This window comes from Haemorhous mexicanus, chromosome 33 (genome assembly GCF_027477595.1).
Source record: "Haemorhous mexicanus isolate bHaeMex1 chromosome 33, bHaeMex1.pri, whole genome shotgun sequence".
NCBI classification, from domain to species: Eukaryota; Metazoa; Chordata; class Aves; order Passeriformes; family Fringillidae; genus Haemorhous; species Haemorhous mexicanus.
In genome coordinates, this window is record NC_082373.1 from 665,223 (window position 1) to 680,371 (window position 15,149).

Here is a 15,149-nt window from a genome sequence, read left to right on the forward strand (position 1 = left end):
CTTGGGGCAGCCCCCCTTTGCCGGGACCCCCACACCTACCCCGGCAGTGCGGGCCCTCGTCGGAGCCGTCGAAGCAGTCATGGAGCCCGTTGCAGAGTTTGCTCATGTGGATGCAGAGCTCGGTGCCCAGGCAGTTGTGCTCGTTGGGTTGGCAGCGGGACACTTTGCTCTGGGGACCTGCAGGGCACCAAAGGGCACAGGGGTCAGCACAGGGACCGTGACTCTCTGGGTGCCAGCACTCTCCTTGTCCCGAGGCCGTGGCACGTGGGGGGCCCCCCTGAGCCCAGCACAAGGAGACCTAATCTCCATTATTAACTGGAAAAATTACAAAGAAAGGCAGGCTTTAGTTTTAAGCTCCTCTGAAAAGAAGCAAGGCAGGGAGACAAACAACAAACACCATAAAACAGCCTGAAACCCCAGGAAAAGCTCCTGCAATGTCCAGCACGGCTTCACCCCAGGCTGGAGGTGGCTGCAGGGGTGACAAGGAGCCCTGGCACAGCCCCTGCAAATCCCGACCCCCTCCATGGGGTCTCCTCCTCTCCCTGCCCCAAATCCACACTTCAGGGCTGAACGCACAGCGTGTTCAACACATCTCTGCCCAGCCAAAACACTGAAACCCCATTTTCCAGGGGCTGTTTGTGCCTCACCCTCCCCTCAGCAGGGCTGGCAGAAATAGCTCCGTGGATCCCCCCGGGCCCCCACGAGCAGTGAGAAGGGCACAGCACACACCGTGTCCAGGCACGGTCCCATTTTAGCCCAGTCACCTTCACCAGAAGCTCCAAGAGCAGAGTTTGCCCTAAATAAGCTCCAGCTCTCCTTGGAGAGGAGTGTGACATCACACAGAGAGCTCTGTGTGCTGGTACATCCTCGTCCCACACCTCTGAGGGACACTGGCTGTGGTCCCACCACAACCCCTGGGCAAAGGGAGGGGATGAAAGCCCTTGGAAGCACACGGGGCTGTGGGAAGGGGACCACAAAGCCCAGGGCTTGTGACACCTTCCCCCCAAGCGCTGAGCAGGACCCTCAAACCATCCCAGCCAAAACTTCCCTCTGTCCATCCTGGGCAGTGACCCCCATTCCAGCTCAAGGGATGCCTGGAAAATGGGAATGTACCAAGCTCCAGATGCCAGATCTCTGCCCTGAGTCTCAAACACATCCCAGTGTGCTCCCAGTGAGCAGACTGGCCTGGCACTGGGGTGAGGGCATCCTCCAGGACGCTCAGGCTCTGTCCCAGCCAGAAGGGATTTGAGCTCCCCCTCTTTCCCAGTCCCAGAGCACCCAGCAGATGATTCCTGGGAGAATTTCTTACCGAGTGCCACTGCACAGATTTATTTTTTGCAGAGGGTGGGCCGGCAGTAATTGCAAATTATGGGTTAATTAAGTAACGTCGATATATGGACCAGAAGAATGGAGGGGCTGGAGGGAAGCACCCAATCCATCAGTCAGAACTGCTCTGCCGTGTCCATTATTCCCTACAAAGAGCCTGGATCAAACCACTTATCCCAAACAGGGCAGGATTAATCCACAAGCCACTTTGTTTGCTTTTGACCGTGTTGGAGCTAATAAATGAGCCAATTTATTACATGTGACAAGCTTGTGGTACACCCCGAGGAGCAGAATTAGACAGGAATGTTTAACCTCAAAAAACCACTCAGGAAAAAAAAAAAATAAAGGATAGAAAAAAAGCAATTCTTCCTCCTGCAGTTGATCTGGCAACAGCCCAGGGAGGTGCAGACAGGGTGGGGAACACAATGAGGGAAGAGCTGGAGGAGCAGGGGTGGGATGGTCCCACTTGTGCCATCGGGATGGACACGGATGCAGCACTGAGGGTCCTGGTGCTGCCTCTGGGTCACTCCAGAGCTCATGGGATGGACACGGATGGCAGCACTGAGGGTCCTGGTGCTGCCTCTGGGTCACTTCAGAGCTCATGGGATGGACACAGATGGCAGCACTGAGGGTCGTGGTGCTGCCTCTGGGTCACTCCAGAGCTCATCAGGACCACGCCAAGAGCAGATCCAGCAGGGCAAGATGAGGGATCCTGAACCCTCGGATCAATGGATGGACCAACCAGGCACAGCAAATTCCTTCCTCAGAGCCCCTCATCTTTGATCTCCAATGGGATGGAGTCTCCTCTCCAAGTATTTTCCTCTCAGGAAAGCTCCATGGAGCAAAAAACGGACGGTGCAAGAACCGCGCTCGAGCCACTCGCACCAAACAAGCAGCACTGGGGACAGGAAGGGACCTGAGCAAAACACCTCAAAGGAAGGGACCTGAGCAAAGCCAGGGAACACTTGAAAGGATTCCCCAGGGAGGAAAAGCTGGCACGTGCCTGACAGCATTTCAGGAGCTCCAACAGGAGAACGTCAGCGCCGCGCAAACACCGGAGCCTCGGCAGGAGCGGCTCAAACACGGATTAAATCACAGTAATAAAAGTAAAAAATGAGAGTAATAAAAGTCAAAAAATTCTCTCCCTGCCAAAGAGATAAGGGGGATGAGAGGCTGCTGGAAGCCCCGGTGTCGGAGTGGCGTGAGAAAAGGCAGCCTGGCAATGCCGGAGATAGCGGGGGCCCGCGCTGACAGGTTGGGAATGAGCCTGGGCAGGAGCAGGGAGGCTCCACTCCTCCCCTGGGCACACAGATGTGCCCTGGCGCCCCAATCTCCATGTCCTGGGGGGCACAGCATCGCCCTGACTCCCTTTCAGTGTCTAGGGGTGCAAAGTGGGAATTGAGGGAGGTGGGCAGAGCCACTCAGGAAGGGGCAGCCCCTCCAGGTCCCCAGAGATCAGATGGGAAGGAAACTGCTCCTGAAGAACTGAGAGATTGAGAAGTTTGGGGTCTGTGGTGGTGATGGAAACACACAGACTCAGTCCCAGACATGGTAGTGAGGAGAGAGGAGATGCCAGGCTGTGGTCTGTGTCTCACAGAGGCTCCCACTTCTCCGTCCTGGAAGTGCCAAGGGTGCTCCAAGGGGCACAGGGGCACCAGGGGTCCCGTGTCCTCCAGGGGGCTTGAACCAAACCCAAGAGCCTTCCAACATCCATGACCTCCACACAGAGGGACACGAGGTGCATCCACAGCACCAGAGGCTGCTCCTGGCACCAGCACCAGGGAAGAGAAGAAGAAGGTGGAGAGGGAAGAGCATCCAAGGGGTCCGTGCTGTGGTCACCTGTCCCCGCGGATGGAGCAGAGATGCACGCAGCGAGCAGAACACGCCAATCAGGACAGATTTCTTCCAGCCTCCGAGTCCTCCTGCTGTAATTTTCCAGGGCTGCTGATTGACTGGAGGCAGCCAGCCCATCCCAGCCCCCCATCCCTCCCACGGAGGGGCCGTTGCATCATTTTTGCCTTAAGGAATAAACAAACCCGGAGCCGAACCAGGAACTGCTCTGGAGGAGATGGTTCTGCCAAGCACAGCGTGAAGTGGGAATCTGGGTGGGAGAGCTGGGACAGGGACAAGGAGATTGTGCTGGGCCCCGTGGTGGCTGTCCTGTGTCCATGTGGGACATGGGGACAGGCGGTTCTCAGGTGGTTCTTTGCTCCAGCCTGGCCAGAGCAGAGCTCCCAGCACAGCGGTACTGGCACAGCCACCATCCCTGGTGTCACCAGAGCTGTGACCCCTCTGCAGACACCCCCCAATTCCCACCCCACACCTCACCTCACCCATCCCAGTTCTCTGTTTCCTCCCAGAGTGACTCCACCACCCCATCTGAGGGAGCACCTCCAGAGCTGTGCCCACCAGTGAGCCCAACCCAGCATCCCAACCCCAAACCCCAGCTGGGACAGCGATGTCCCCTGGCCAGCTGCTCCCTGGGACACCCAGGGATCTCCTTCCCTCCCTCCCCGTGCCCAGGAATGCCGAGGTGCCCAAGATGGGGGGACACTGCTGCTGACTCTCCCTTCCTCGTGCACATCCATTTTGATGGAAAAAAAAAATAATGAGTTAACCCCCGTGGAGGAGGCTGGATTGGAAAAATGGATGGACAGACGGAAAGAAGGATGATGGATGATGGATGGATGGATGGATGGATGGATGGATGATGGATGGATGGATGGATGGATGGATGGATGGATGGATGGATGATGGATGGATGGATGGATGGATGGATGGATGGATGGATGGATGGATGATGGATGGATGGATGATGGATGGATGATGGAGAGATGGATGGATGGGTGGATGGATGGATGGATGGATGGATGGATGATGGATGGATGGAGGGATGGATGGATGGAGGGATGGATGATGGATGGATGATGGATGGATGGATGATGGAGGGATGGATGGATGATGGATGGATGGATGGAGGATGGATGGATGGATGGATGGATGGATGGATGATGGATGGATGGAGGGATGGATGGATGGAGGGATGGATGATGGATGGATGATGGATGGATGGATGATGGAGGGATGGATGGATGATGGATGGATGGATGGAGGATGGATGGATGGATGGATGGATGGATGGATGGATGATGGATGGATGGATGGATGGATGGATGGATGGAGGGATGGATGATGGATGGATGGAAGATGGATGGATGGATGATGGATGGATGGATGGATGATGGATGGATGGATGGATGGATGGATGGATGGATGGATGATGGATGGATGGATGGATGATGGATGGATGGATGGATGATGGATGGATGGATGGATGGATGGATGATGGATGGATGGATGGATGGATGGATGGATGGATGGATGATGGATGGATGGATGGATGGATGGATGGATGGATGAATGGAGGATGGATGGATGATGGATGGATGGATGGATGATGGATGGATGGATGGAGGGATGGATGGAGGGATGGATGGATGGATGGAGGGATGGATGATGGATGGATGGATGGATGATGGATGGATGGATGGATGGATGGATGGATGATGGATGGATGGATGGATGGATGGATGGATGGATGATGGATGGATGATGGATGGATGATGGATGGATGGATGGATAATGGATGGATGGAAGATGGATGGATGGATGGATGGATGGATGGATGGATGGATGGATGGATGGATGGAGGTTTGGATGGATGGATGGATGGATGGATGGATGGATGGATGGATGGATGATGGATGGATGATGGATGGATGGATGGATGGATGGATGATGGATGGATGATGGATGGATGGATGGATGGATGATGGATGGATCATGGATGGATGGATGGATGGATGGATGGATGATGGATGGATGGATGGATGGATGGATGGATGGATCATGGATGGATGGATGGATGATGGATGATGGATGGATGGACGGATAGACAGATGGACGGAATGGACACCCCCCACCCCGAGGGGCTGCAAGGCGAGCTGAGGTAGAACATTGTGCAACGGCTGCCTGGGGTCCTGTAACACCCATGGAGAGATGGAGCAAACCCAGAGGAAGAGGAAGGAGGAAGGAGGAAGAGGAAGGAGGAAGGAAAGGCATACATACATATGTCGGGAGATTCATCCGAGCCATCGGGACAATCCTTCTCCCCGTCACAGCGCCAGCCCTTAGATATGCACGTAATCTGATCTTTGCATGCAAACTGTTTGGGGCTACAAGTCTTCGGTGCTGGATGAAAAAAAGAAATAACGATAATAAACAACATCAGTTTCTTCCCAAGGACAAGCTGTTTCAAAAGAAAAATCAAATTTCAATTAAAGGCCAAGATTGGTTTGGGGTTTTTTGTTGTTCTTTTTTTTTTGGGGGGGAGGGATGATTTCTTTCCTATGGCTTGGCAGAAGTTTGAGCCCGGCACCGGATCCATCAAGCTTGCCCCTAAGGAAAGGAGGAAATTTAAGCTGGAGCATTAATTACACCAGGAGAAAACAGGAGTCGAGCACTGTGATGCGCTCGCAGATTTTAAAGATCATTTAACTTGGATGAATTAGCTCCTGGGAGCCAGAGGCGCTTCGTTTTCTGTGCTAGGCAAGAGAAAAACAGGGCAAAAACAAGAAAACCCAAATGAGAACAAATTAAAAAGTGATGGTTTTTTAAATCATGAGGACAACAGCAGGATGGGGATCCATCCATCCCATGTCCAGGAGCCCGGGGAAGGCTGACCCCACATTCCTCATGGGACACACGGGGAGGGAAAAGGGATAGAGGGAAAACCAGCAGGAAAAGCCAAAATCCTGAGTCTAGAGAGGGAGAAAGGCTGGGAAGAGCCTCCTGCCCATGCCTCGGGGGGGCACTGAAATGGGGGGCACTGAAATGGGTGGGTCACAGCCATGGAGGGGTCACTGCCATGGGGGTCATTGCCATGGGGGGGTCACTGCCATGAGAGTCACTGAAATGGGGGGGTCATTGCACCCTCCCAAAAGGAGAGGCTGCAATGGGGGGCACTGAAATGGAGGGGTCACAGCCATGGAGGGGTCACTGCCATGGGGGGGTCACTGAAATGGGGGGGGGGGTCACTGCCATGGGGGTCACAGCCATGGGAGTCACTAAAATGGGGGGGTCATTGCACCCTCCCAAAAGGAGAGGCTGCAATAGGGGGGACACTGAAATGGGGGGCACTGAAATGGGGGGGTCACAGCCATGGAGGGGTCACTGCCATGGAGGTCACAGCCATGGGGGGGTCACAGCCATGGAGGTCACAGCCATGGGGGGGTCACAGCCATGGGGGTCACTGAAATGGGGGGGGGGGGGGTCACAGCCATGGGGGGGGGGTCACAGCCATGGCAGTCACAGACATGGGGGTCACTGCCATGGGGGGGGTCACAGCCATGGCGGTCACTGAAATGGGGGGGGGGGAGGGTCACAGCCATGGGGGGGGGGGGTCACAGCCATGGCAGTCACAGCCATGGGGGTCACTGCCATGGGGGGGTCACTGCCATGAGAGTCACTGAAATGGGGGGGTCATTGCACCCTCCCAAAAGGAGAGGCTGCAATGGGGGGAGCACTGAAATGGGGGGCACTGAAATGGGGGTCACAGCCACGGGGGGGGTCACTGCCATGGGGGGGTCACTGAAATGGCAGGGGGGGGGAATTGTGCCCCCCAAACATGAGCTGCAATGGGGGTCACTGAAACAGGGGGTCCCAGCCATGGGGGGGGGGGGGTCACTACTATGAAATGTCACTGAAATGGGGGTCACTGAAAGGGGGAGGGTCACTGCCATGGGGGTCATAGCCATGGGGGGTCACAGCCATGGAGGGGTCACAGCCATGGGGAGGGTCACTGAAATGGGGAGGGTCACAGCCATGGGGGGGGTCACTGCCATGGGGGGGGTCACAGCCATGGGGGTCACTGAAATGGGGGAGGGGGGGGGGTCACTGCCATGGGGGTCACTGCCATGGGGGTGGGGGGGTCACTGCCATGGGGGTCACTGCCATGGGGGGGTTAACAACCATGGGGGGATCATTGCCATGGGGGGGGTCATTGCCATGGGGATCACTGAAATCGGGGGGGTCACTGGCATGGAGGTCACAGCCATGGGGGGAGGGGGTCACAGCCATGGGGGTCACTGCCATGGGGGCGGGGGGTCACTGCCATGGAGGGGTCACTGCCATAGGGGGGTCACAGCCATGGGGGGGTCATTGCCATGGGGATCACTGAAATCGGGGGGGGTCATTGGCCATGGGGGTCACAGCCATGGGGGTCACTGCCATGGGGGGGGATCACTGAAATGGGGGTCACAGCCATGGAGGGGTCACTGCCATGGTGGGGGGGTCACTGCCATGGGGGTCACTGCCATGGGGAGGATCACTGAAATGGGGGTCACAGCCATGGAGGGGTCACAGCCATGGGGGTCACTGCCATGGGGGGGGATCACTGAAATGGGGGTCACAGCCATGGAGGGGTCACTGCCATGGTGGGGGGTCACTGCCATGGGGGGGGGGGGGGGGGGTCACTGCCATGGAGGGGTCACAGCCATAGCGGGGTCACAGTCATGGAGAGGTCACTGCCGCGGGGGGTCATTGCCATGAGGGGGGGGTCACTGCCATGGGGGTCACTGAAATGGGGAGGGGGGTCACAGCCATGGGGGGGTCACTGCCATGGGGGGGTCACTGTCCAGCCCCAGCCCTGGGAGTGGCCGGAGCTATTGCAAACCCAAGGCAACTGTGAGCCCTTGTTCGAGCAAAGGCAGCCACACACGCAATTCCCAAAACATTCATCTCGTGGCATCCCTGCTCTCCTGCCAAATTCCCCTCTCCCAGGATCCACTTCACTTCCTGCTCAGCCCAGCAAAGGCGGGGATCTGTGCCTGCATCCTCCTCCTGCCACGGGGCTGCTGCACAGCACGGGAGGCTGCAAGGGGAGAGGATGAGGATGATGCTGTCCCTAATCCCAACCCCATCCCTGAAGGGTGGCAGGACACTTCCCACCCTGCCACAACCCTGATTACCCCTGGGAGCTGCACAGGGCTTTGCCTGATGCTGTTTGCTGCGATGGGAGTGTGGCTCCTCCTGCCAACCTGCTGCTTCCCTGCCTGCCTTCCTCCCCTGCTCACCGGCGGCGTGGGAGCTGCTGCTCGGCACTGCCAAGATGGAGACTGGACGGATCAAAATGGATGGAGCATCCCTGGCCTTCCCCTCCACCTTCCCTAGGCCAGAGGCACAGCCTGAGCCTGTCCCCTTTCCCCTTCCTCCCACCAGGCTCAGGGACAGGATCCTCTGCTCCAAATCCAGCCCTTCCACCCCCTCTTCCCAGTGGAGCTCATCTGACGCCTCCACCTCCCAGCCACAGGCACATCCAAGGCAGGATTCATTAAGAAAACCACAGCAAAGAGCTGACACTCTCTTGGATTTCCTGCTCCTCCTCATCCTCCCAGGTCTCCAGCAGCCACAGCGTGACCTGTGGCTGCAGCAGCCACTCCAGCCCACAACTTTCACTTCCCAAAGGAGCAGGCAGAGCTACAGGAGGGCAAATCCCTGGGAAGCCATTGCCAAGAGGCTGTTTGTGGGATGGGAAACCAGGAGACACCGATCGCAGAATCACAGAACCGCTGGGTTGGAAGAGACCTTAAAGACCATGGAGTCCAACCCATGCCCTAAACACCTCACCTCAACCCTGGCCCCCAGTGCCACATCCAGGCTTTGTTAAACACACCCAGGGTTGTGACTCCACCACCTCCCCCTGCCCTGGGAATTCCCAAAATTCACAGAATTCAAAGAATGACCAGGTTGGAAGAGACCCTAAAGGTCATGGAGTCCAACCCAGCCCCAACACCTCAATTCAACCCTGGCACCCAGTGCCACATCCAGGCTTTGTTAAACACCCCCAGGGATGGTGACTCCACCACCTCCCCAGGCAGAACATTCCAGAATTTATCACTTTTTCTGTAAAATTTTTCCCAATATCCAACCTGAATTTCCTTTCATGCAGCCTGAGGCTGTGTCCTCTGGTTCTGTCAGCTCCTGGAGAAAGAGCCCAGCCCCAGCTGAGCACAGGCACCTTTCAGGAGCTGCAGAGAGTGATGAGGGCACCCCTGAGTCTCCTTTTCTCCAGGCTGAGCATCCCCAGCTCCCTCAGCTGTTCCTCACAGGGTTTGTGTTCCCAGCCCCTCTCCAGCCTCGTTGCCTCCTCTGGACACGCTCAGGAGAGATCCTGAGGTCCCAAAGTACAATAACCACACCTCAATCCCAAACAAACCAGTTCCCAGCACTGAATCTGGGATGAAGAGAGCACAACTTCCTGGATGTGAGGCAAAACTGGAGGATGGACATGTGTGAGGAGGGGGAAAGTCAATCCAGCCTCCTGGTTCCACTAAACCCAGCTCAGTGAGGGGCTTAAATGAATCTAAAAATGGGGTTAATGTATCAGTGAACACAAGCAGAACACCAAACTGCATTAGCCACCATCTCAACGTCCTTCCCAGCCTGAGGGGTCAGACCTGGACACAGCACTCGAGGTGTGCCCTCACCAGTGCTGAGCACAGGGGCAGGATGAGCTCCCTGCTCCTGCTGGCCATACCATTCCTGGAGCAGGGATGCTGGGAGGAGCCATCACTCAGCACCAGCACCTCCATCCGGAGCATTCCCAGCTCCAGCACCAGAGCAGGAACACTGGGATTCCTTCCAAGCACTGACACCATCCTGAGGACACCTGCCCTTCCAGACAGGAGCTGATCCATGCAGGGTGAGCCCAGAGAGCTCCTCACCACCACAGGGCACCCAAACCCACCCAAACCCATTCCAAGCACAGGAAGAACCAGAGGCACCACGGCTCAGGTGTGCCCTCGCCAGGGCTGAGCACAGGGGCAGGATGAGCTCCCTGCTCCTGCTGGCCACACCATTCCTGAGCATTCCCAGCTCCAGGCCCAGAGCAGGAACACTGGGATTCCTTCCAAGCACTGACACCATCCTGAGGACACCTGCCCTTCCAGACAGGAGCTGATCCATGCAGGGTGAGCCCAGAGAGCTCCTCACCACCACAGGGCACCCACACCCACCCAAACCCATCCAAACCCATTCAAACCCATCCAAACCCTCCCAAACCCTCCCAAACCCACCCAAACCCACCCAAACCCATTCCCAATCCACCCAAACCCACCCAAACCCACCCAAACCCATTCCCAACCCACCCAAACCCATTCCCAGCCCAGGAAGAGCCACAGGCACCGCGGCTCAGGGCAAGGAGAGGACGGAATGCGATCACTCCCGAGGCTCCTTGGCATTCCCTGCTCATCCCCTGCCCTGGCACAGCGTGTTCCCAGCGGGTTCAACACCCTCAGTGCCAGGTGGACAATCAGAGAAGGTGTCTCTGTTCATGCATCCCTCTCCCAGAGCCAAAATTCCCTCCCCGAGCCGCCAGCAGCGGCGATGGCAGCGGAGCCACGGCTCCGGGACGGGGAATAAAGGCGCCTTCATCGAGGCACAATGGGCGGCTCAGAGCGGGGCTGGGGCAGCTGCAGGGACACGTCCCAGCCTTGGCAGCCAGAGGAGAGAGACCCCAGCTCGAGAGGGGACTCAAAGGGGACAAAACCGCGCTAAAAACGCGGCAGAAGTTCGTCAAAATAGCCGAGAGATGAGGGGGAATAAACACACCCAAGGAGGGTCCGAAAGGAGAAGGAATGGCACTAAAATGTGGTCAAAAAAGGGACAGGAAAAGTGGAGATATAAAAGGGTCTCAAAAAAGGCACGTAAGGAAAGGGCTCCCAAAGAGGCACAAAATAAAAGAGGTCCCCAAAAAAAGGGCCAAAAGATGATGGGAAAATAAACACACCCAAAGGAGGGTCTGAAAGGAGAAGAAATGGCACTAAAATGTGGCCAAAAAAAAAAAAAAAAAGGGATAGGAAAAGTGGAGAAATAAAAGGGTCTTAAAAAAGGCCCTACCCTCCAAAAAAGGGCCAAAAGATGATGGGATGGTGGGAAAACAAACACAACCAAAGGAGGGTCTGAAAGGAGAAGAAATGGCACTAAAATGTGACCAAAAAAAAAAAGGGACAAGAAAAGTGGAGATATAAAAGAGTCACAAAAAAGGCACGTAAGGAAAGGGCTCCCAAAGAGGCATAAAATAGAAGAGGTGCCCAAAAAATGCTCGACCCCAAAAAAAGGGCCAAAAGATGATGAGAAAATAAACACAACCAAGGGGGGTCTGAAAGGAGACATTCTGAAAGGAATGGCACTAAAATGTGGCAAAAAAAAAAAAAAAAAGGAATAGGAAAAGTGGAGAAATAAAAGGATCTCAAATAAGCATGTAAGAAAAGGGCCTCAAAAAAGGCACAAAATAAAAGAGGTCCCCAAAACAAGGCCCTACCTCTCCAAAAAGGGCCTCCCAAAAATGGGATAAAAAAGGCCAAAAATTAGACCCTACAAAAAAAGGGCCCCCAGAAGGCCAGAAAAACAGAAAGGCCCAAACACAAAAAAGGTCCAAAACCAAAGTGGTCCAAAAAAAATCCATTTGGGGGCAAGAAATGGAATTGCTCTTCAGGACAGGGTGCAAAGAAACATCCCAGCAGCATCTGCCCAGGTGGGAAGGGGACCAAGAGCCTGACACCAGAATTCCATGGACACCCAGAGGCTTTGTGGTGGGTTGGGAAAGGGGTTGGCAAGCACAACCACCAAAAACCATCTGATTTTTCTGCCTAAAATAAGAAATGGACACCAAAACAGGCTGTTGGAGAGGTGGAGAAGCAGATCCTGCAGCAAAGGCCACACAAGGGATGGGGACGACATAAAAACCTGGAGAGACTGGAAGCAAAGCACAAAAATTTGAAGGAACTCCTGCCCTGCTTCCTCCTCAGCCCAGCTCCTCCTCCTCTCCTCAGGAGGAGGCGTCCGGCCAGGAAATGGTGCTGGCCATAAATACAGGCTGGGATTCACAAACCAGATGTTCTGGGGGAGAAAGGAGCACGAAAGGGAGGGAACAAACCCACTCCAGAGGGAAATATTCCCACCCCGAGCTCCTCCAGGTCTCCGTGCCCACCTCAGGATGGAGCACCCCCAAACAGGGCAGGTTGTTGTGTTTGGGGCAGATTTGGCCCTTTTTTTGGCAGAGCCTGTTCCATCAGGCAGATGAGCACCAGGTCTTCATCCCAATGTTCCTCATCTTCCTCCTTCCCTGTGGATCCCTTTCTCCTTCCATCTCCTTCCTTCCTTTCTCCTGGCCACTCTTCCCAGTCAGAGCTGAGCCCACGGCCCCTGTGGGACCTCCCCAGCCTGGAATCTTGTGGAGTCACCCAAGACACCAACTCAACCACATTCAACACACAAAACCCACCAAAACCACATCAGCCACTTGAGGCTTCACTCCTCTCCCCCACATCATCCGTCCTCTGTCCCCAAACTACAGAAAAAAAAGGGGATTTGTTCCATTTTTGTTTGTGTTTTCAGAAGTTCCAGTGTCCTGGAGTTTCTCTGCAGCCTCAGGAACTGGGAAGGCCAAAGCCTGGAGCCCATCCTGCTCCCTCCTCCCTGGGCTGGAGCTCGAGGCTGATCCTCAAACCCCAAATCCAGTAAATTTTCCACCTCCCGAGAGCTGAACTAAGTAATAGAGACATTTAAAATACCAAACCCTCAGGTTTGAGGCACATTTTTCCAGGGGGGAAAGGGAAAAGGAAGGCTCAGCTGTTTGTTTTGCATTTAAGCACACCATCCCAAAACAGTTCAAATGCATTTTTGCAATTCTTCCATCCGGCCCCCTCGGAAAGGGGAAGATTCAAACCAGATCCCTGCTCGGAGCTTCCAGGACCTCAGGGCTCCCGGCCATTCCCGCAGGTATGCGGCGGGGCTGGGGGAGGGGGACGGCCCATTGCTGAGTAAATATTGACTTTAAAATTCGGCTTTTCTCCCCTTTTCCCCTTCAAGTCGGACTATGGAATCACGAGGTGCTCACCCTTCCCAAACAAACAAAAAAAAGATTTGGAGAAGGCAAGGCTGGCTCTGCTGTGCCAGAGGTGTTGGGATGGCAGCTCTGGGCCGTTCCTGGGGCAGGTTCTGCTGGGTTGGGTGCTCAGATGGGCCCTGCACAGGTTCACTCTGATTCTGCCCCTTCCTGAACCCCCACAAGGAGACAACAACAAATCCAAGCAGAACCAAACCCCACCATCACTTCAGCCCCACCGTGCCAGGCCTTCTCTGGTTTTCCATCCCTGGTTTCCACCCAGCCCTGACCAAGGGATGATGCTGGTGGGAAGCAGCTGGAAGATCCTACCTGCCCCCAGACCCAGGTGACAGACCTGCTGTCACCCCCCTGTCACACCCCAGAGGGACAGGCAGGATGGGCCCAGCATCGTCTGCTCATTCCCGCCAGCACATCCCTGGCTCTTTCCCACTGGTTTTGTTCCACATTCTCCCATTTTTGCCCACCTGGACATTCCCCATGGCATGGGACACCCATGGATTGGGAGCCACTGGATCCCTACACTGGGCACCCCAGGGATGGGGAGATGCCATCCCAATGTCCCTCTCTGGGGTCAAGCAAGAGGTGACAGCTCCAAGGTCCCCAGCAGCCCCCCAGCCCCCCTGTCACACCCCAGAGGGACAGGCAGGATGGGCCCAGCATCTTCTGCTCATTCCCACCAGCACATCCCTGGCCCTTTCCCACTGGTTTTGTTCCACATTCTCCCATTTTTGACCACCTGGACACTCCCCATGGCAAGGGACACCCATCCCTGCCCATGGGACACAGATTGAGAGCCACTGGACCCCTGCACTGGGCACCCCATGGAGATGCCATCCCAATGTCCCTCTTTAGGGTCAAGCAAGAGGTGACAGCTCCAAGGTCCCCAGCAGCCCCCCAGCCCCCCTGTCACACCCCAGAGGGACAGCAGAGCTGTCACCCCCCTGTCACACCCCAGAGGGACAGGCAGGATGGGCCCAGCACCCTCTGCTCATCCCCACATCCCACCAGCACATCCCTGGACCTTTCCCACTGGTTTTATTCCACACATCCTCTCATTATTGCCCACGTGGACACTCCCCAAGGGACACCCATGGATTGGGAGCCACTGGATCCCTGCACTGGGCACCCCATGGAGATGCCATCCCAATGTCCCTCTTTAGGGTCAAGCAAGAGGTGACAGCTCCAGGGTCCCCAGCAGCCCCAGCAGGGGCACCGGGATGGAATTCCCAGCAGCCAGGACCTGCCAAGGCTGCCTCCAAACCCAGACAAAGGAGCAGAGCCAGGATGTGGGGGGGGGACAGGGAGGAGGAGGAGGAGGAAGGACGGGCGAGCGCATCCCAAGGGAGGCAGGAGATGGAGGCAGGAGCTGCCCGCAGCATCCCCGAGGAGGGGGAAGGGGGATAAAAATCATAGAAAAATCATATTGCGGCTCGCAGGGCTGCGTCCATCCCGCAGCTCGGCGTCACCTGACTTCAAACGCATCCGGGGGGAGGCGATTTCCATGCGAACACGCATCAGGAAATCTGCGAGGAATGCGCTCCCCCCCCCCCCCCCCCCCCCCCCCCGCCCAGCCCCTTCCCCTCCCGCTCCCCAGGCTCCAGCAGCTCCGCCGCCTTCAGATGAAATCCATTAAAAGAAAAAAAAAAAAAAAAAAAAAAAAAAAAAGGAATAAAGGAAAGATTTGCATTTTAAACCAAATTCAGGAGCCGGGAGAGCCGCGATCCCCTCCCGCCTCCAGCCCCACCGATAGTCCACAGCAGAACGAGCTGAAAAATGGCAGGAGATGGAGCCAGATGAAACGAAAGCTCTGGCATTGCCAGAACTAGGGATAATAATAATAACAAAATTAAAAAAA

The 15,149-nt window shown here is 55.8% G+C and overlaps 1 protein-coding gene across 1 annotated transcript in view; it reads right to left on the reverse strand.

Moving 5' to 3' along the window:
• LRP1 (LDL receptor related protein 1) overlaps window positions 1-15,149 on the reverse strand; it is a 91,734-nt gene that overhangs the window by 67,687 nt on the left and 8,898 nt on the right. Inside the window, exons 2-3 of the mRNA XM_059871723.1 lie at window positions 5,455-5,577; window positions 40-177 (exon numbers count right to left, since the gene is read on the reverse strand). Of these exons, the coding sequence (XP_059727706.1) occupies window positions 40-177; window positions 5,455-5,577 (261 nt within the window). The remainder of the gene's footprint in view (window positions 1-39; window positions 178-5,454; window positions 5,578-15,149) is intronic.